The sequence below is a fragment of the Lontra canadensis genome, unplaced genomic scaffold (genome assembly GCF_010015895.1).
Source record: "Lontra canadensis isolate GAN:19392208 unplaced genomic scaffold, GSC_riverotter_1.0 scaffold49, whole genome shotgun sequence".
In the NCBI taxonomy this organism is placed as follows: domain Eukaryota; kingdom Metazoa; phylum Chordata; class Mammalia; order Carnivora; family Mustelidae; genus Lontra; species Lontra canadensis.
The window spans coordinates 11,542,907-11,565,063 of record NW_022631043.1 but is presented as its reverse complement, the minus strand read 5'-3'; the positions used below and the strand labels follow the sequence as shown (position 1 = coordinate 11,565,063).

The 22,157-nt window shown below is 50.2% G+C and overlaps 1 protein-coding gene across 1 annotated transcript in view; it reads left to right on the top strand.

The window, feature by feature from the left end:
• The first annotated feature begins 275 nt into the window (after nucleotides 1-275).
• Nucleotides 276-22,157, top strand: part of LOC116876988 (translation initiation factor IF-2-like) — a 69,257-nt gene continuing 47,375 nt past the window's right edge. The window contains exons 1-3 of the mRNA XM_032873445.1: nucleotides 276-922; nucleotides 2,011-2,170; nucleotides 18,094-18,164. Of these exons, the coding sequence (XP_032729336.1) occupies nucleotides 276-922; nucleotides 2,011-2,170; nucleotides 18,094-18,164 (878 nt within the window). The remainder of the gene's footprint in view (nucleotides 923-2,010; nucleotides 2,171-18,093; nucleotides 18,165-22,157) is intronic.

The window sequence follows — 22,157 nt, the reverse complement described above, 5'->3', positions numbered from 1 at the left end:
GGTGCAGACAGCGGCTCTCTACGGGGGAGGGGGGGGTTGCCAACCTCAGCCTTTGGAGAAGGAGAGGGAGATCCTAGAAGGTGGGAAGGTGCGTGTGCCCCCCTCGCCAGGCCCGCGGATGCTGGGTGGTACCCACGGAGGCGCTCGGATCGCTAGGGATGGAGCTCAGACAGGGGTCTCCCCTCCCATTTCAGGGCATCTTGGTTCTTCTGTTTCACAGACCTCACCTTCCCCATCCGGCAAGTGGGAAGACTCCCTGCTTCCAGAGCGCCAGGATGGGGAGGAAGGCTGGGAGCAGGAGTGCGGAAATCGCGGCGCTCCAGCGCGCGGGCATCCCCGCAGGGTTCGCGCGGGTTCGCTCTGGCCTGGGCGCCAGTGCAGCCGGGACCCCCGCCGGTGCCGAGCGCTCCCCCCACCCTCTCTCCGGGTACCCAGCGTTCCGCTCCCCTCCCCCCACCCAGCGTCTTCTGGGTCCTCCGCGGCCAAGGCGCCCGAGGCCCGCCCCGCCTCCTCGCGCAACCCTCGGACGCTGGGCGACCCGCGCTGCCCCGGCGGCGGGCGGAGGGACGCGCGGGGCGGTTAGGAGCCGGGGCCAGCGAGCACCGGGCGCGCGGGGACCCGGGACGCACGCGGCCGGCCGGGCGGCGCGCGCTTCCCCCTCCCCCGCGGCCCGAGCGCGAGCCGCCGTGACGTCACGGGCGGCCCGCCAGCCCCGCGCTCCAGCGGGCAGAGCGCGTGCGGCCGCCGAGCACATGGGCCCGCGGGCTGGGCAGGCTCGGGGCGGCTTGGACCCGGACCGGCAGCGAGGGGCAGCGCGCAGGGACGGACCCCGACACCCCCCGGGGCCCCGAGCGGATTTCCACGCGGAGAGGGTGTTGGCAGTCCCGGCGACCTGCCGAGACACAGCGGGATCCACCTTCCAGTAAGTTAGAATTTTGCCCTCTGCGTTTCTGGGAACTCGCAAGCCTAGGCCTGGCGAGTTGGGATGCGCAGAGAGTAGCTGGACGGAGGAGAGGGGCTTTGGGATTCCGATGTGTGCTTGTTAACCGCGCACTTTCCTCATCACCAGACTGGAGAGTGGCAGTGAGTTTGGGCGTTGGTGGGGGGCGGGGTGGGGGGGGAGACATCAAATGGACAATGCATGCGTGAGATAATTCTGGGTTTGTGCACTTGATGGAAGGTGTATTGTTACCGAACACCTAAAAATAGAGCTCCTCCAATCAGTACCGATTTGGGGTCGCAGATAGGGTTTGGAGGACCCTTTTGAGAAGCTGGAGGTCTGTGAAGCATGTGATGCGGCCTCCATCCTTTGACCATTATCTTCCCCCACCAGATGATTTTCAAAAACCCAGAAACTGTTTTTGGAAACTTTCTCTGCTTTTGCATTGTATTTACAGATTTGCTGGGTGCCCCCCACACCCTTCTCATGGTCCTTCTTTTTGGATGGCTTGTTGGTGTAATTGTGTTTACTCTCCTTGGACTAACATGCTCTTATTCTTGCCAGTGTTGGGGGTGGGTATTGACTTTCAGGAAGGCAGCCATGAGGCTGCATGTGTCCGGTGCCCGGATACACTATGAATTTTCCTGATACTCTGTAAGCATGGAATATTCTTCTGTTCACGGGAGCCCCTGGCTTCAGGCCCTTCCAGAAGATGAGAGAAGAGGGGAAATCACTTGCGAGGGTTTTTAGGGAGTAGAGAGTGAAGTTTTGGTTTTCCTTTCTGGTCTTATGTTTTCCAAAGGGAGGCTGGCAACCCCGGCTGGCCCACTCCACCACTGTGAGTCCTGCCTCCTGGAGCTGTTTTGCTGCTGGAGGAAGCAAAGCCTGGAGAAAAACGTGTGTTTGTGTGTGGTGGGTGGGCGGGGGCCTGGAGGACAGGGACTGTATCTGCTCTGCTGTTAGTCATAGGATGTTGCAGACCTATTTTGCATACTGGCCTTGACAAGTTGAGGCTTGTTCATTTGACACAGTCCTGTGGTCACAGCAAATCTTTCTAAAACTCTAACCAGTGGAAAAGGCACTTGTATGGATCCTCTCAACCCTGAGTGGAACTTCCTGAAAGATTTATTAGGAGAAAAACCTTGGAAGCAGCAGAAGGACAAACAGAATCGCTGGCTGGGCAAAGACTCGTGGCCCGGTCTCCACGACGAGGGGAGTTACATCTTAGAGGTGAGGATGGCCTCGTGGTCTGAGCCGTTGGCAGAGGGCTTAACTGGAATTCCTCGTGTGGGTCTGGTGATGGAAAGGCTGGCTGGGTCCAGGGTCAACCATAATGCTGTACCCATTGAATTCCCAGAGGGGATTTATTATGTGGTCACATTGTAGTTTGGTCTGGTGAAGGGTCCTGTTTATTGTTGTGGCTTTACTTACTCTGAGTGCAGAATCCTGCATAAGCCAGGCTTCTCTGGAAGTGTAGACAAATCAGCTGCTTTTTCGGATTTTCCTCTCTCTTCCTCCCTCTCCCCTCCCTCCCTCCCCCATGCTGTCTGGTGTGCTCTTTCTGTCCGTGGCTGGAGCTTTTTTGGCTTAGAAGGAGGGAGTTCTTTTTCTCCGTTCTGAGATCTCCGACCCCCACTGGTCTCTGTGATTGCTGGTCTAAAACACCGGAGGAAATTCTCCCTGTCCACATCCAGTCAATCCCATGGGCTTTAGCTTTTTTTTTTTTTCTTCTTGAATGGCTGGCAGGCAGGCTGGCTGGGGTTGGAACCTTCTGCCTGCCTGGGATGGACACTTTTCTCCAACAGCTCAGCTCAAGAGTCTCCTGGATGATAAGACACCCCTGCTTTCTTCTTCTTTGTGTTCATATCCCTGAATTTGGCCAGACCAATGGCAGATCAGCCTTTTTCTGAGGAATCTGAGGACCGGATAGTTGCCGGAATGAATTGTCTGGCGATGTGGCCATGGGCCTATTAAAGGCTGTACTTGACTGTGGCTCTTTTATGTCAGATGCCCTCCTGGATGCTTGGGCCTTTTATTTTGCATTCCCTTTCACAGCTGGCTGTAGACACATCACTCTCCTTGTATTTGTTTTTTTCCTTCTCTCCTGATGCTGGTTTGTGATCTCTTTAAGAGACCAGGACTCCCTTGTTCTGTATCCTGGGTCTATAGGGAGCCCCGGATCCAAGGTGGCAACAGAGCAACATTGATAAGCCCCATTGATGGCCACTTCTATAGTCTACCTAGTAAGCCTCAGAAATTCTCGGCCTACTGGAGAACGCTGCTCAGATGGTTCTCTCATAGGTGCTTCCTCCGTCTCTTCTGTTTCTCCAAGTAATATAAGGAACTAATAACAATAGTAATAATAATAAATAATAATGATGATAGTAGTTCCTATAATAACAGGAAATTATATATTATGCCAAGCATGTTCTTTGGATTGTATGCTCCTAACAACCTCACCAGGCAATTATAATAAAGTATCTAGCGATGATGAGGTTCTTATCATGGGCCAGCATCGGTTTTAAAGGCTTTAAATATATTATCTCACTTAATCGCCCAATGATCATATAAAATTATTATTATTACCAGAATTTTGTAGATGAGGAACCCACAGCTCAGAGTGGTTGAAAGTAGCCCTGAAATCACACAGGTGGGAACTAACACTGCCGTCAGGATTTGGCCCAGGGCCTGCTCCCAGAAGTAAGAGGGCAGTGAAATTAAGAATATGCAAAGGATGGGGTGTCTGGGTGGCTCAATGGGTTAAGCCTCTGCCTTCGGCTCAGGTCATGATCTCAGGATCCGGGGATAGAGCCCCACTTCAGGCTCTCTGCTCCACGGGGAGCATGCTTCCTCCTCTCTCTCTCTCTGCCTGCCTCTCTGCCTACTTGTGAGCTCTGTCTGTCAAATAAATAAATAAAATCTTAAAAAAAAAAAAAAAGAATATGCAAAGGATGCTTTTTGACCAAGAGCAGCAGGACTCAGGCAGGACAGAAATCTTGACATCTTTTTTTTTAAGATTTTATTTATTTATTTGACAGAGAGCGAGAGAGGGAGCACAAGCAGAGGGAGTGAGGGTGGGGGAGAGAGAAGCAGGCTTCTTACTGAGCAGGGAACCTGATTACAAGGCTGGATCCCAGGACCCTGGGATCATGACCTGAGTCAAAGACAGATGCTTAATGACTGAGCCACCCAGGTGCCCCAATCCTGACATCTTGTACAAAGACACCTCTGGCTCTGGCTGCCTGCCTCTTCCGACCCTTGGATTGGGCTGCGCCTTGTGGGGCCACGGAGCCTGAGACAGGCCTTTAGTGTCTGCAGAGCTCTGACCCCAGAGCCTGGGGAGCAAAGGCCCCCCGGAGCCCGGACAGGAAGCTCAGACATAGTGCAGAATCTGTGAGTGTTTGTAAAGTGCCACAACCAGGCACCCTGCCTGACTTCGTAACCGGCATTTAATGACCATCAACATCACAGCAGATGGGAGATAGGGCTCTTTGAGCAAATCTTCCCCTTCCTGCACATTCCCGGCAACTGCTCTGAGTCCTTGCCTTTATCCTGCATGTGTGCAGCTCCAGTAGCTTCCAAACCCCCTATCCAGAGATTGTCGTAGCCCCTCTTTCAACCCTGTCGGTAAAAACAATGACACCATGGGTCATAAAACACAAGACTTACATTCACGAGGCCAAAATGGTCTCAGTCATTTTTGGTGGCAGAATTCTGACTTGTTTTTCCTTTATTTTCTCTTCCTCTTTTTGTGTGGGGGGGTGAAGGTAGAGGATGTTGTTTTGCTGGTGTCTGGTGGGTAATCTGAGCCCCAGGATTACTTCTTTACCTGCCTCTTTTTCCCTTCTTAGCCATGAGCTGCTTGAGAGCAGGGGAGGGTGGCGCGAGGAGGGGCTGGGTGAGGAGGGGCCGGTGGTCTTCACCAGTCTGGTGGCTAACACAGCCCTGGTTCTCATCTGAATCAGGTGACTGTCAAGGATTGCTTTGTTTTTAAGGAATCAAGCAGCCCCTAGTCTATTCTCATTGTCTTAGAGATGAAACAGCCCAAAGTGTTGGGAAGTGGAGGGTTTGCCCCGTGGGAACGAACCCTGAAGAAAGAGAAGGAAACCAGGTAGCTGCTGGAGGCATCTGGGTAATGCCTATAAGAGGTAGTGCAGATCAGGGTTATTTTGGGGGCAAGTTACTTCACCTCTGTAAGCCTCAGTTTTGTCATCTATAAAATGGGGACAGTAAAGCACTTGCTTCACAAGTTGGCGTGAGGAGGAAATCGGGGATGAACAGCAGGCATTCGGCAGAGGGCCTGGGCTCATAGTAAACCCTCTGTAGAAGTGAGCTAATATTACTGCTACAATTACTGGGTTTTTATTACTTCCTGTGGCTGCTTGGAGTAGTGGTTTCTGAATACATTTTAATGTAAAGGTGACATTCTGGGGACACAGATGACAAGATGGCAGTGACTTCACTAGAGGTCTTTGCAAGCATCTGAGAGAAAGGCTGGTTGTTGTAAGTAGGAAAGAGATAAGCGATCAGGGAAGCTGCAGAAGCAGGTCTCCGAAAAAAAGACAGGGAAGTGGGGGTGGGTACCTCTCAGGCCTCAGTCTGTCTTTGCAGGTGACTTAACCTCTCAGCTCGATGCAGGGAGAATGGTTTTTCCCTCTCTGGGATGGTGCAGAGCACTTAGCACAGAGGAAGTAAGTTCTTGACAGAGACAGAAGAGCAGTCGTTCCTGATTTTTCTTCAGGATTCCCTTTGCTTGGTCACTCTGCTACTCAGCTCAAGACTGATGGATCCGTTCGTTCATTTGCTGAGCAGTTGCCGTGTGCCAGGCACTGTTCTAGCTGCTGGAGATCCAGCAGGGAAGGAAAGAGATAAAAATCCCTGCCCTCCTCTAGCATCCTTTCCAGCCCAAGCCGCACGGTGGGGCAGGGTGGTCCTCAGAGGGAGATGTGGAACTGGTGGAGGCAGAAACTGCACCCACTCTGTGCAGAGTGACTCTGGCCCTGCTGTGCCGCTGGGCGTGAAGTGCCTAGCACCAGGCCTGGCATGTGATAGTTATTATATAAGTGGTAGTTGCTATATTTGTATTCTTTCATTTCCCCTCCTGAGATTTATTTTTCTCCATGGTATTTGTTATGGACTGAATGTTTATGTCCTTCCAAAATTCGTATGTTGAGGGCACCTGGGTGGCTCAGTCAGTGAAATGTCTGCCTTTGGTGGCTCAGGTCATGATCCCCGGATCCTGGGATCAAGCCCCATGTGGGTCTCCCTGCTCAGTGGAAAGCCTGCCTGTCCCTCTCCCTCTGCTGCTCCCTCTGCTTGTTCTCTCTCTCTCTCTCTTTCGCTTTCTCTCTGTCTCAAATAAATAAAGCAGACTCCCCACTGAGCAGGGAGCCGGATGCAGGACTCCATCCCAGGACCCCGAGATCATGACCTGAAGGAAGGCAGACACTTGACAACTGAGCCACCCAGGTGTCCTGTTAATAGTGCTTTAGAGGATAATTCGTTCTAAGGCAGCAGGTAGAGCAGGAGTCTGGAGGCCTGGGGTGGGCTGCAGTGTTAAGTTGGCTGGTGGGGCAACGCTCCGTACAGAAGCCGACATTGGAGCAGCCTTGAAGGAGGTGGAGGAGGTTGATGCAGAGGAAGCTGTTCCAGGCCCTGGGGAGAGCCAAGATAGAGGCTGAGAGCAGGGGTGAGCCTGTGAGACGGAGGAGCAACACCGAGAATGAACTGGAGTGGTGGCGTGAGCCAGGAGGCTAGGACAAAGGCGGAATGGGACGGCAGAGCAGCACGCAGTGGGTCCTTTACATGGTCTTCAGGTCTTTGCGGAGACGTTGTTTTCTTTTTTCTTTCATTGACTGAGGTGTAATTGACATAAAACGTTCTGTTAGTTTCAGGTGTACCTGACCTTGGTGAAATGAGCATCACAACAAATCTAGCTAATATCTGTCACCTTACACAGCAATTCATCGTTTACTCTGTAAAAGCGGGAGCTATTGAAGGGTTTCAGATAGAAAACTGATGGGATATGATTGAGCTTTTGAAACGATCCGTCCGCCCACTGTGCTGAGAAGTGCCTAAAACAGGGTCAGAAGCCAGGGCCTCTGGGCAAACAAGCAAGCATCACGGGCTCTTGGCCCGGGCTGTGGTGCTGGGCATGGCTGCCAGTAATAGGCTTCAGTGCTGTATCCCAAGCATCTAAAACTGCTGTCCTGTGCGGTAGCCACCAGCCTGAGATGGCCCCTGAGCACTTGGAAGAGGCTTGTCTTAATGGGGATGTAATGCATGTGTAAAATACACATCACTCTCAAAGACTTAGTACAAAAAGAATGTGAAATACCTCATTAATGAATTCTTTAATGTTGATTGTATATTGAAATGAGATTTTGGATATATTGGCTTATGTACATTATTAAAATTAATTTCACCTGTTTCTTTTAACCTTTTTAAAACGTGGCTACTAGAAAATCTAAGTACATGTGTCCGGCGTTCTGTTTCTGTCCAACAGGGCGGCTCTAGAAGGGTGCCTGGGACATGGTAGGAATTCAGGGGATGGAAGGAGCGAGTACGTGGGTGAGGGAGTACAGGTACAGGAAATTGATTCTGCAGTGAGGAACCTCCCAGTAGAGGAGAGAGGCAGATCGCTGGTGATATCTGCTGGGGTAGGGAGGAAAGACATGAAAAGGAGGCAGCCAAGTATGTGGCAGCTGAGTCCTCCAGTCCCCACCCTGTAGGGAAGAGGGGTGAGGGGTCTTTGGTCTCAGCAAGGGCCCAGAAGATGGGGAATCGGGAGAGGAGGCTCCTGTGTGTCAAGGGGAGATGGCAGGAGGCTGGGACACTCTCAAGAGCCTTAAAGACCAGGCAGAAATGGACTTAAGTGGGTCCTGCCAACTCTGGGGGCACTTTCCAAGGATTGCAACCAAGGAGTGGTTTTCCAGATTTTATATTTAGAGAGATGACAAATGCACATGGAGGGTATTTCAGGAAGCAGGTAACTGAGTTGGAGATTCCAGACTCTGTGATGGGAAATTTGGCTTTCCACGTGAGAAAGGAAGGGGAGCTTATCTTTGAAAATCTGGGGAAAAGCCTATAAAAGTTAAATATAATTTCTTGAGTTAAATACAGTTACTGTTTTGTCTTTATTGCTGTGGTTGCCCTTCTGGTGTATATGGTCACATCCTGACTTGTCCTAGTTACTGTCAGGTAGTAGGCATCCCTGAATACTCTTGCAGTCTCTGTCCATTCTTATTGGTTGATAACATTTCCATTCAGTGACAACTTCATTGCTCATGTAATCATTCTTCTCATTTTGATGCTCAGCTCCATAATAGACTATTTATATATATATATATATATATATATATATATATATATATACATAAATTTTTCAATATTTCAGTTAAAGCTGTTTAGGGTTTTTTGTTTTTGTTTTGTTTTGTATTATATTTATTGTTGATGATGTTGTTTTTGGTAAATCCCCAGTCTCAGAATTATTACAGCAGAGCGTCTCAATATTTTAAAAGTTTTAGGTAGCTATTGGAGCTCATGAGATTGGCCCTGAAGGACATTTGCTGTTTTCTGATGAGAGGTGTGATGTTTACTGCTGTCAATGGTACAGTGATACACTGATACGTCATTAACAGTTACGTATAGTGTGTATTACATGCTAGACGCATGTTTCCATGCATCATAGGCACTTGCGTTACACTGTTCTTGACTTTGTTATTCAGCAGATGTTTGTGGAATGCCTGTTGTGTGCTGGGCATTGTTCTAGGCCTGGGATGTTCAGTAGTAATCAACAGATTTGGTACCAGTTCTCAGGGAGTTTATTATGTATGGGGGAGACACAGAAAGAAGCAAGTCTACAAACGAGCCCCATTATTGTAAGGAGTGTGAAAAAATATGAATAGAATAATATGGGAGGGTAGTTTCTGTGGGGTGAAAGGGTCAGTACTGAAATCCTGCTTCCCAGTGAGACAGGGAGGCCCAGGAGAGGTTCACCAGAGAAGGAGCGGAGCACACATGAGAAGGGAAACATTGACAAATGTGACCAGCTATTCAAGAAGAAAGCGTGTCTAAGCACAGAAAAGCTGTAATAAAGAGGGTGGAGAGTTTCCCAAAGTCAATAACAAAGAGCTAAACAACCTCATCACAAAGTAGGTAAAAGAGATCAATAAGCAGCTCTCAAGGCAGAAGGCAGAGGCACGAGTGCACGTGGAGAGGTTCTGAGTCTCACTGACGAGGTCAGGTGCGAGGTGCGGTGGAGGTCTGATGTTGGTCTAGCGGATTTGCTCTGTTTTGGCAAACTGAATGGGGCATTGTCGTAAACACACATTACTGTGTAACACTGTTGTGTTGTCATCACTGTTGAGGTCCAGACGACTTCCATCACCCCCAGACATCCCTCCTGTCCCTTTGCAGTCAGTCTGCTACCCTGTGCCCAGCCGCTGACAACCAGTAATTTGTTCTCTGATCTTACAGTTTTGTCTTTCTCACATAAACGGACTGGGATGGTGTGTAGCCCCCCAAGTCTGGTTTTCTCGCATAGCCTGATGCATGGGGGATGCTGCCATAGGTATCTGCAGTTTGGTGTTCAGATGGCCATCCTGTTCCATGGATACGCCCCTGGTTTGGAACACATCTTTCAGCTGACAGGCATTTGAGTGGTGTCCAGGGGGTACATCTTTCCTATTTTAAAATGTGACCAAAATAGCAAGTCTGACTCAAGTCTTGGCGAGGCTGTGTGTCTCAGGGTCCCCTGACTCAGCTTCGAGCATGAGGTCTCCTGAGGGACCAGCGGGCAGCATGTGGTAAAATCAAAATCATGTGTGAGGCCCACACCCCTTGGTCAGTTTGAGAACTCACAGCTCCTGCTCTATGTTCCTTAAGGGTAATTGGGGATGGATGTGAGTGTCTAGAGAATGGGCCAGAAGGACTTAGATCAAAGTCACTGTCATCATCTGAGGAGGAAAGCAGGGGTGGTGGTGGTGGTGAGGGCCAAAAGGCTGCTTTGACTTTACTTTTAAGGCATAGAAAACTAGAAAGAATAATACAGACATGCAAAATGCTTCCTCGAGGAGGTTACCCCTAGGCTGAGACAGGAAGCATAAGCAGGAGTGAGTTAGGAGAGGAAGTGCGGGAGGGGGACTGGTACCCCTCCCCACCAGCTGTCCTGCTGGGGGCTGCTTCTGTCTGTGGGAGACAGGACTGTCAGTGATCTGTCTTCAGACACCAGTCCTCAGGAAGAACCTTGTCATTCCTAACCTTCAGTATCATTCAAGCCCTCTATCTGCCAGCTGCCTTTGGCCAGACAAGCCGGGCTTCTGACCCGAGGCCCAGGCTCAGCCTGTAGTTTGGAGTGGGTGAGGGCTCGGTTCTGTGGGCTGTTTGGTGGCTGCTCACTGCCTGCTTATCACGTAGCAGGAACTCCGACTAAAATGGGAAGGCATGACAAGCTTTCAGCCTTGGAGTTTCCCCTACCCTCCGAATAGCACACTCCGGGCAGAAGTGGGACGGGAGGGCGTACCCCCCGACAGGAGGGCAGGCTGCAGGAGGCGGGAGCTCCCAGGAATCCATTCCAGGACCGGATGTCAGGTCTCAGTGCTGGATCAGAGGAGGGATGGTTGCATAACCAGGGTCGAGGGTCTCAGGAATCCTTCAGGTATAAAATGTGGAAACCTTACTGCACCGTCTGGGAGTTGTGTCTGCAAGGACACTTTCCATGTGCTGCCGTGGTGATGGAAGACAGTGATTTCCCCTTTCCTTCCTCACCCCTTGCTTGTTGGAAAAAACCCTTTGCTTTTCCTTTTAAACAAGTAACTATGCAGGGAATGCCTTACTGATTGAGAAAACATGTGTGGAATGTCCAGCAAGATGATAGGGAAGGGAGAGCGCCTTTGGCTCTGGGAGGACAGAGGAGGCTATGGCCGGCAGGCAGCCTCCAAGCTCCTCTTCCCAGGTGCTCTTGGGGGAAGGTGGGCCTGTAAAGGGGCAGTGGAGGCTATGGCAACAGGAAGCACGGCCTCTGGGTGAGGCCCCCCAGGTCCCCAGCAGCAGTGTCCTCTGAGTACAGACCTCGCCGGGACACTCTGGCCTTTGCCTCATGGGTTTTTAATGGACCAGATGCACTCATCTGTTTTATAAGAAGCGAGGCTCCCCAAGGATAGGAGATGTCTTTGTCTCTAAGTGGGAAGATAGGCTGAAGTGATCCCAAGGCTGCCTCCCGCCCTGGTTGGATGAATCATTACTTAAGTGGGACTGTGTAATAAACCCGGTGGAGTGAAGGCCGGAAGGGGCCTCTGTCTGCTCCAGCTGCTCTCCCATAAATTACAAGGGCCGTTCCACACAGAGGACCTTTTGTTTTTCCTATTACCTTTTGAAAAATGGGAAAAGCCAATCCTCCAATAAGAGGGCACTCTTGGCTGCATTAGCTAGAATGTTCTTCCCAGACTCCATGCCCAGGACACCACGAGCACACCGATCTCTCTGAAATGCACTCTGATCTCATCCCTGCCCCTGTTCAAAACCTTCTGTAGCTCCTTATCTCTGTGGAATAAAGTCCAAGTACCTCCCTTGTTTGGAAGGTGGCTGATGACCTCTTCAGTCCCACATGGCACCCTTCCAGCTCTGCTCTCCAGGCAGAAGTCCGTTCTGTCTCCAAAGAAAACACACACGTGGGGCAGATGTGTGCAAGAGCTTGCCCCCACAGCCATGGCTCTCCCATTGCGTGAGCAGAGGTGCCAGGCTTTGCTGTGCCCCTCCTCCCCCACCCCCCGCCCCAGCAGGGGCCCGGCGTGAGGTGCTGGTACCCTGGTGGGTGCTCCCTGCCTCAGTCCTTGTTGACTGAAAGCTGCAACTGGGCCAGCCCCTCTCCGAAGAGAAGAAATGTTTCTTCCATAGAACAGCTTGCATAGAACAGTTTCTTCCATTGAACAGTGGTGTTCCGAATTGCTTCCTCAGACCCTTACATGCTTTTGTGATGGGCTGCGTGTGCCTGGAAAAGTAGCTGCTTCTGAGATTCTAGACTGCTCTGTTCCTTTTCCTGTTCCCTCTCTGCTTTGACACAGGTTGGTTTTTTTTTTTTTTTTTTTTTTTTTTTTTTGGAAGCCAATCCTTTTGTATCCCACTGGATGGGAAGCCGTGGTGTTGGTGGGCTGTTTCCGGTCCGTGATGATGATGATGATGGTTTCCCGGCAGCTCCTGGGCTTTTGCCCTCCTGGCAGGTTCGTCATCGCCAATTTCTGGCAGGGGAACATGCATGATTTTCTGTGCGCGATTGCAGCAAAGTTGCTGAAGGAAACAAACAAGCAGCTCTCATGGGGAGAGAAGCCCCACCCCACTTTGTACAGCTTTTCCTGTGTTATCTGCGGGAGCGTCCCACAGGAAAAATTCATTAAGGACATACTTGGGGACCACAGGAGGTTTCTGTGCCTGGAACTACGCAGGGCTCCAGGGCTGTGGCAGAGCTGGACTAGAGTTTACTTCATGGAAGATCTAGTCCTTGCCTTTGAGAGATCTCGGCGGAGTGAGAGCAAAAGTTCTGTCAGTGCAGCAGCCCTCAGCAGCCTCATGGTGTTCAGTATTACCCATCACTGTAGGAAATCCCCACCCTACTGGGCTAAGCCCTGACTGCACCAGCGTGCAGAACCGTCCCCACATTAATTCATGTAGTTAGTAAGTGTGAGCGAATTCCGTGTGTAAATTGCACTTGAACAGCTGTGTTCAGTCACCAGCATTTACTGCCTGTCTCACGTACAGGCACTGTGCTAGGCTTGCTGCTCTGCAATTGAGAAGAGCTCCGGGGGTCCCTCGGAGACCCTCCCCACTGAGTGAGTCTAGTGCGGGGATACACACATGGGATTTTGCACATGTGGACAACACCATGCTGGGACAGTGGTTCTCAGAGATGAACGGGATGGTGCTGGAGCCCGGAAGCCCGGCAACTGAACATAAGGGAAGGCTACAAGAGCTGCTGACTTGGGTGGGTGGAGATCTGGTGGTTGGGAAGGCCTTGTGGTCAGGGGATGGGGGTCATGGACTAGGTTGGAGTGGAGTAGGTGGAGATGGGTTTGCCTGTGATAGAGGGGCTAGGAGTCTGTTTCTTATCTCTGAGTAGGAACACGAATTCTTTCCTTAGGCTAATGGTGATAATCTATAGTAATCAGAGTGGTGTGTTACGGACTGTAGCTGAGCCCGCTGTGTGAAGGGCACAGTGCCAGGTATGTCACGGGCATCAGCCCATGCATTGCTCAGCACTGCCTTATGTGACAGCAACCATTATCAACCCCATTTTCCAGATGGGACAAATGGAGGCTCAGAGGTGTTCCCTGACCAGCCCAGGTTCACACAACTCTTACAAAGTAGATGGGAACCCAGGTCAGAGTGTGAAGACTGGGTTTGGAACCAACCCATGAACTCCAGATCCTCAGGAAATATAAAAACGAATCCTCTTCCCTAGATGAAGTTTCTCTTTATTCCCCTCCCGTTTTCCGATCTCCCCTCTTCTGCAGTATTCTGAAAGGGCAGGGCAGTTTTGACTTCAGCTGTAAATTTTAGATATCAAGACCCCAGGTGTCTGTTCTGAATGAGACAATCTCTGGATAGAGACTGAGAGAGCAAAGGGAAGAATTGAGGTTGTAGCTCTCCCGGGTGATGGGGATGGAGGGCAAAGGGCTTCCCATTACTGCTTTTTCTGTGTCCTAAACCTGTTTTAATTATAAGTGGGGCTTGGTGGCAGTGAGGGGGAGGCGTGAGGAGCACATTGATGAAGTGCCAGGGGAGAGGAATCGCTCAGGTGTCTGGCTCAGCCCTCTCCTCCTCCCTCCTCCCTGACCGTCTCCTTCGGATTTTTGAACAAGGAAACAAGGGTGCTACCTCCATTTGCTTTCCTGGTGACCCTTGTAAGTGCCTCCCTGTACCCAGCTTTGCTTCTGGCGGCGTGGGTAGAAGGGACAACGTCCATCGGATCTTCCTTTATGTCCCTGGCCTCATGTCTGCCTCCGTCTCCCCAGACTCTAACGCCAGACTCTCTGGCTTGAACCTCAGCACTGCTGCAGGGTAGATGCATGACTTTCACGACTCTGGGCTGAGTTCCTTCCTCTGTAAAAGGTGACACAGGAGGAAACAGAGTTCAGATGAACAGATTTAGGGCGTGCCTCTCGTCTTCCAGGCACCACATCTGAGGCCCTGGGAGCTCACAGGCTCTCCCAGAGGTGGTTGGGGATCCGCCCTCCAGCTAGCACATCTAGGGGGTGGAGGGGGGTTGGCAGAGAGGAAGTGGATCCAGGCCTGCTGCGTATCTCACCTCTGGCTCTTTGAACCCAACATGAATGGGAGGGGGAACTGTGAGCCCTGCAGATAGGAAATGATTTCTGTACTGTCTGTTGACCTGGATTGCTGGTATTCCTGGTGGAAAGTGGACCTGGGAGTTGAAAGGAGGCTCTCTTACTGATAAGACCTCTGTACCTGCTCCCTACCCCCTGCCCCATGATTTCCAAGAACAGAGTTTCTGGTGTCTGATTGAGGGGGAGGGGGGCTGACCAGGTGAGGCCATCTCGGCCACCTCTGTACCTGCCTGGAATCCTGCAGTCTGGCCGATGGTGTCAGCAAGGTCAGGGAGAGGTGTTTCTGGGCGGGGGTCACAGTGAGTGAGCCTTTCATGTCTCCCATCTGTTTCTTCCCCATTTTGTGAGGGGCTGGGTTGAGTCTTGGAGAACGGCTCTTGCTGTATGCTGGGCGCTTACTCTCATTTATTGAGCACCTGCTTGTGAAGCGCTTTGCTCTACCTGCATGCTTGGGCTCACGCAAACCCTTTGAGTAGCAAACCCTTTGAGGTGACGGAGCTGATCGCCATCCTCATTGACAAATGTGGCGGGGTTGAGGCATAGCTTGTTTTTAGTTTTCATATTTAAATTTTTTTATGGAGGTAAAATACACATGATGAAATTGACCATTTTCACCATTTTTAGGTATCCAGTTCAGGGGCATTAAGCACATTGACATTGTTGTGTAGCCATGAATCTCCAGAGCATCTTCGTCTTCCCAAACTGAAACTTTGAACCCATTAAGCGCTGAGTCCCGATTCCTCCTCCCTCCAGCCTCAGCAGCCACTGTTCTACTCTCCGTCTCTGCTACTGTGACTACTCCAGATACTTGCTATTAGTGGGGTTGGACAGCATTTGTCCTTCAGGGGCTGGCTTAGCTCACTGAACATAATGTCCTGTTGGAGCATGGGTCAGTGCTTTAAGGCTGGATGCTCTTCTGCTGGACGCACGTACCACAGGTTCGTTCATCTGTTCACCGGTTGATGGACATCTAGGTTGCCTCCACCATGTGGCTACCGTGAATTATGCCTCTGGAATTATGGATGTAGGTATTGCTGGGTCATGTGGTGATTCTGTGTTCATTTTTTTGGGGAGACTGCCATACTGTTTTCCATAGTTGCTTCATACCCTCACCAACACTTATTTTACATATATTCTTAACTATACGTACATGTATATGGTAAGTGGTAGCCACCCTGGTAATTGTGAAGTGATGTCTCACAGTGGGTTTGATTTGCATCGCACTAAACGACTAAGTGTTGAGCGTTTTCTCCTGTGCTTATTGACCACTTCTACATCTTAACAGAAAGGTTTGTTGCTGCTGCTGAGTTGTAGGGGTTCTTTATATATTCTGGGTATTAATCGGTTTTCAGGTATATAATTTGCAAACATTTTCTCCCATTCTGTGTGTTGTCTCTTTACTCCTTGAATGTACAAGTGGTTTTAATTTTGATGATGTCCAACTTAGCCGCTTTTTTCTTTCATTGTCTTTGGTTTTGGCACAAGGCATAGAAATTGTATGAAACTCCAGCCATGGTCATCCAGTCAGAGTATCAGAGCACAAGTCTTGTGCCCTGCAGCACTGCCCTGAGTCTTCATCCTTTGGATTCCAGTGGCCAGTGTTTACCTCGTCAGGTGTCTCTGTTTAGCTCTCCCGTGCGTGTTCTTGGTCATGCCCTCAGAGTTCTAGCAGGTGGCCTTTCTTACCGCACTTTCCAGAGTACAGGGGGGCTCCCAGCTTCCTGGTACCTGGGGAAGATTGGGTGAGGGCAGGTACTCACTAACGTGCAGTCAGTAGCCTAGCAGGGGTCACAGTGTGCCCGCCCTGGACACTCCAGCATATCGAAGACCTGTCCAAGAGTTGTTTTTTTTTGCAGAAGAATTGACCAGCAAATGCTTTTGGTGACAAACATTTGTGGTGACAGTTGGTGAGCAGATTTCATGTAGCTTTGGTGGTTAGCCCATCATCCTCTATTGATGCCTCCAGAAGAAACAGAAACGGCTGTCATGTATTGGCTAGTCGTGAGGCATGGTAGCCGGCGGACACCTGTAATCCCTGCACCTTGCTCAGGAGCCAGGGTCTGACCCGTGAGCACTGACTCCACCTGCATCTTCTTTCCGGTCTCTCCCAGCCCTATGCTTCAGCGCTCTCCTCCGGGGAGAACTGTGATTCTGAGTTTTGGAGTTTACTGTTTCTTTGCTTAAAAATTGTTTTCACTGTATACATGAGTCAGCCTAAATACTACACTATTTTCTTTCCTTCCTCTTGAGCTTTACAGAAATTCCGTGCTCTCTGCAGCTTCCTTTGGGCCTCAGCACCTCGTGATAAGTCCCTGTTGGTTCACAGCAGTCTGTTTCTCTCTGTGGTCATCTCTTCCACTGTGTGAACACACCATGGTTTATTTTTCCGTTCTCCAAGGGCATGCAAATTGTTGGCAGTTGTTTTCCTTTATTTTGTTTTGTCGTTTTCCTTCCCCACACAAACAGCACTGCTGGGTGCAGTGTGTGGTTTTTTTTGTTGTTGTTGTTTTTAAGTAAATGGTCTTTTTTAAAACATATTTTTATAGGATTTATTTATTTTTGTGACACAGGGAAAGAGCTAGTGAGAGAGAGAGAAAGAGCACAAGCAGGGGGAGTGGTAGGCAGAGGGAGAAGGAGAAGCAGGCTCCCTGTTGAGGAGGGAGCCATACTCGGAGTTTGATTTGAGGACCCTGGGATCATGACCTGAGCCAAAGGCAGATGCTTCACTGACTGAGCCACCAAGGTGCCTGGGCGCGTCTTGTTTGCCTGTTCACACAGGTCCCACAGGGCAGGGTTTATGTCTGGAGTGCTGGCACCCCATGTTGTTTTGGGACTGTCCCGGGATCCTACACTCTCAAAATTGGAGGGGGCGTCTTTGGCCAAGTATTTCACCTTCACTGATCATCTAAAAGAAAATATTTTTGACGTTGTGGTGAAGAGCTTAGTCCGTGACATTGGATGGCCACTGCTTCCCTCCTACCTTTGCCTCCTTCTGTGACTTAGTTCATTGTGCAGTGACCTTAACTTTTCCCTACCTCAGTTTCCTCCACTGTGAACCAAGGGTAAAAGTCTGGATCAGATTGTGCAGGATTAACTCTGGACCAGAGTAATAATAAACGCTGAGCAAGGGCTCCGTCCTGCTGGTGTTAATCCTCGTAGGTGTCTAAAGATCACTTATACCTGCCCCAGGCTGATGCTGAGATAGAAACTGAAGCCCAGGATATGCGCAGTAGCTCAGACAAGGTGGGAGCAGTGGGATTGGCATTCTGGAAACAGCCCCTGTTCAGTGTATTTTCTTTCATTGTAGGCCCAGGATTCCAGGCAGGTCCACAGTCCTGCTGGACCATTGTGCTCCGCCCGATGATCTTGACCTGCCCAGGTGGGTTTCCCCTCTTCCTGTCCAGACTTCCTAGTGCTTTTCTGCTTGGAATGTAGGAAGGCAGGGCGCCTGCTCTGGTGGAACTGTGTTTCTGATTGCCCGGGACTTACATACCCCCAGCCAGGGTAAGCCCTCCAGAAACAGATACACTGGTTGTGGTCTAATAGAAAGGGCTCCCAAGAAGCCCCACCCCTCCCTGGATGCCTGCCCCACGAGTAAATAGCCCTGTAATTTCTGTGTTCCTCCCTGCCTCACGTTCCAGCCTTTAGACCCAAACTGGGGGAGGAGGGGACGCAGGTCTCTCTTCTGGGAGAAGGACCTGGTTCATCAGCAAGATTTATTCATTCATTTAGGGTCTGAGAGCCCAGACCCTGGGCGTTTAACGACCTGGGGCTCTGTCTAGCATTTTGCATTGTTCTGTTCTTCGTCGGCAGAGACCACCAAAAGCCGTCAGAGAGTCGTCCCCATGCATTAGGAGCATGGAAAAGCGTCCGAAGCGTAATGGGTAAGAGGGAGGACTTCTTGTTTGCACAGTGTAGGTTTGGGTCCTGCCTCTGCCTTGGGAAGTCTCAAATCTCCTGGGAGAAGTCACCCTTTTGAGTGTGCTTCCTCTTCTGTGAAAGTGGAAAGTCAATAGTATCTGCCAGGTACTTTGTTGCGAAGATTGAAGGAGATTCTGTGCACTGGGAGCTTCCCCCAGAGCCAGCATGTAGTTGTTGCTCAGTAAGTGCTGGTGATTATTATCCAGCCAGCCCACGAGCCCCAAATATGCTGGAACGGGGTATCTGGCACAACAGGTGGTCATTAAACACGTGATGAATGAGTGAGGGTGTTGAGTGCTTCCTGTTTTGAAAAACATTTATAAGTGTTGTTTCATTTTTTTAAATTCCTAGTTTTGGAGACTTGGGATCCATGCCTAAGCCCCTGTCTCTGAAAAATGACATGAATTGCTACCCTCCTTTGGGCCTTGATTTCTTCCACTGTGGACTCATGTTAGCGTGCATATAAACAGCTCTGACTGTATACCAGCTTCCGACCTGAGCGCTCTGCCTTTGTATGTGTAGTTTGTGTGGTTGGTCTTAATTTCCCCGTTTTACCGATAGGAAAACCGAGGCAGAGGGGTAAGTGACTTTTCAAGGTAACTGTGAATAAGTAGTAGGGACAGAGCTAAGATTTGAAACCAGGCAGCCTAATTTTAGGATCTTTGTGTCTTCACTGGTATGCTTTCCTGCCTTGAGGTTATATCTGCCTCAAGGGTTCCAGGCTGATGGTTGATATGTGCAACGCGGAAGAATTTAGGGGTGTTTGGGAGAAGTTTATTTTTTTTTTTTATTTTTTTTATTTTTTAAAGATTTTGTTTATTTATTTATTTGACAGACAGAGATCACAAGTAGGCAGAGAGAGAGAGGAGGAAGCAGGCTCCCTGCTGAGCAGAGAGCCCGATATGGGGCTCGATCCCAGGACCCTGGGATCATGACCCGAGCCGAAGGCAGAGGCTTTAACCCACTGAGCCACCCAGGCGCCCTGGGAGAAGTTTATTAATGGCACCCTCTGCCCAGCCCTCAGGAGCACAGGGCAGTCCAGGGGAGGCCCCCGCTTTGCTGAAGTGGCGGGGTGGGGGGGGTAGGATCTGAACACAAATGTCCCTTTGTCCCTTGTACCACAGATCATCTCTCCCATCTGGCAGCTCCAAGGCTCATCCACATTCTTTCGTCCTTCTGGAATGTCAGTGGATGGAGTATGGACCGAGGGGTAGGGCTGAACATTTGAGGCTTAGAACTTTTTGCCTTTTGAAGATATGTTTGTGGTGTGGTTTCTCCCTCGGATTTTGCCCTATGCCCGCAGTTCAGCCCCCTTGGGGAATGAATGAACGTAAACAATAAATGCAGGTTCGCATCCCATCACCCACCGGTCCTGTGGCCCTGACTCATGCTGGGACTTAATCAGTAAGGGTGTATTGGTGGCAGGCTCCTTCCGTTTGTTCCAGTAGCTCATGGGGCTCAGGGCGCACAGGCAAGAAACCGATAGCTGCCAAGTTGCTCCCCTTCCCCCCAAACTGACAGTGTGGCTTTCAATGTGGGAGTAATAAATGGTGCTTTTTAAGGATATCTCCCAGCTGTTGAGTGTTTTAAGCTTCCAGATGTTCTTTGCCCAGGAAGCAGAGTGGGTGCATGATCCGATCAATCTCTTTAAAGATTGATGCAAACATTTCAGTAACTTGCTTCCGACCCCAGGGGAGGTGTCGTATTTCCCTCTAGGGACAGAGGCACCCATTTGCTGGCGTGGCTTGGGTGAAGCATTTAGCAAGTTGTAAGTGAAGACAAGTGACCTGGATTTGCAGGCAGGAGGTCTGAGTTCTGGTTCACACTGGCTGTGTGACTCCGGGCTGAGCAGGTGACCTCTCTGACCCTCAGTTTCTGAAGCTTTCAGCTGGGGGCACTTTTATATATTTATTTATTTATGTATACTATATTATTTGTCCCAGGGGTACAGGTCTGTGAATCATCAGGCTTACACATTTCATAGCACTCACCATAAGAGCTACAGGAAGCACTGTTGGGTAGAAGCCAGAGGCTGTGCAGATGTTAGCTCTTCCGACCCAAGGTTGTTGGACTCTCTGAACTACAGTTGTTCTGTCTGGAAAATGAAAATTGTAACAGTGCCTACATTCATAGGGTTGTTGGAAGGATTAAAAGAAATAATGCCTACAAAGTGCTTAGAACCCAACCTGTGCTAGGACCTCAGTGTGTCTTGGTTGTTGTAATTATTATTGTAGTGGCTGTTGTGGTTTAGGACCTGGAGACACAGAGATGGAACAACCAGTCACTGGGAAACCAGAAAGGGAAAGGAGCAGAATGCATATAAATGTAGTGATGAGTAGAGGGCATAAGTCCGTCCAGGCTTGACATGCCCATGGAGACAGGACTTACCTGGGCTGAATCTTTGAAGCAGAGATTCCAGGCTTCCTGGGCAGAAGGATGGAGGGCATTGTAGGCAGTTGGAGCAGCACCTGCTGGGCTCAGATGGGTGGGAGCTGGCTCTGTACGGGGGCCACATGAGCTGTTTGCAGGGCCAGACCTCAGCAGGGCATTGTGGAAAGGAACCCAGTAGAAAAGAGGCCACCTCCCAGAGATTCTCCAGGGAAAGTCAAGGAAGAATCTGGGGCCGGAGGGCGATATGATTGGACTTGGGCATCAGATCACTCCAGGTGCTCAGAGGAGGTGGTGTTGAACAGAGGGCATGGAGCCTGCACAGGGAGATCAAGAGAAGGAAGCACACCATTTCAAAAGTCCATGTGGTGTACCTTTTTGTTAAAGTTAAAAGTCTTTATGGTCCAAGTGGCATGTGTGCTATGATCCCACTTATGTCACCCCTTCCCAGAGTATCTGCAAGTGCAAGATGTTTGGTATGGTTTGCACTGAAAAGTGGCTTCAGCTTGCTGGCGATTTGCATTATTGTCCAGGGTTGTTGGGGGAAGCTTTATCCCAGGCTACTGGCCTGTCCCACAGATGGCTGCTTCCTACTTCCTACAGATGCAGAGCTCTTGAACATATGCAAATAAGAAAGAGGGATGGGAGCCCTAGTGTGTTTGAATTCAGAGTCATACACCTTTTTAAAAGAATCTGTGTTTTTTTTTTTTTAGATTATATTTATTTGAGAGAGCACGTGCACGAGTGGGGGGGAGGGGCAGAGGGTGAGGGGGAAGCAGACTCCCCGGTGAGCAGGGAGCGCAGATGCAGGGCTGGATCCCAGGACCCTGAGATCATGACTTGAGCAGAAGGCAGAGGCTTCACCAACTGAGCCACCCAGGCGCCCAAAGAATTGGGTTTTCAATCGAATAATACATGCACATATTTAAAATCAAGTGGGAAAGGCTGGTGTGGAAAGGGGCGGAAATCCTCTGTCTTCCTGTCCTCTTCTTGCCTGCCCTCAGTCCTGTTCCTAAGTGAATGGGGGCGGGGTGGTCAGTATCTCTAAATAATAGGCTTAGGTGCTCCTCTCCACCCCCCTTCCCCACCCCCCTCGAAGGTCTCCCTGGTATCCTGTGACTCACATTTGCTGAGCCTGAGATATCCGCATGCCTACCCTTCCTCTTCCACCTCCCTCTTTCTGGCATCTATATTTTCATGTTGGCAAGGCTGATAACGTTCATATTCTCTCCCACATCCATAATTAAGACTTCTGTGCTTTATTGGCAGGATTGATTCTAGAAGTTGAAACATTGGTAAACAGTGTTTATAAGATTATGCCTCTAAATGGTCTTCCCTACACACTGGAGCTACGGGTGCTGATCATGTGTCCTTTCTGGATGGTTCTCTGTCCTGGGATTTCTGGTCGCTTCTTCCCTCCTTGAACTATCTGACTTTTATCCTGAGAGGAGCTGTTTTTTAAACTCTCAGCTCCATCAAGGCCCTCCCACCCTATTTCTCAGGTTACTCACCTGCCCCCCTCCTCGCCCCTGCTCCCCAGTGGACCTGCTGTGGTGTAGACTGTTCCT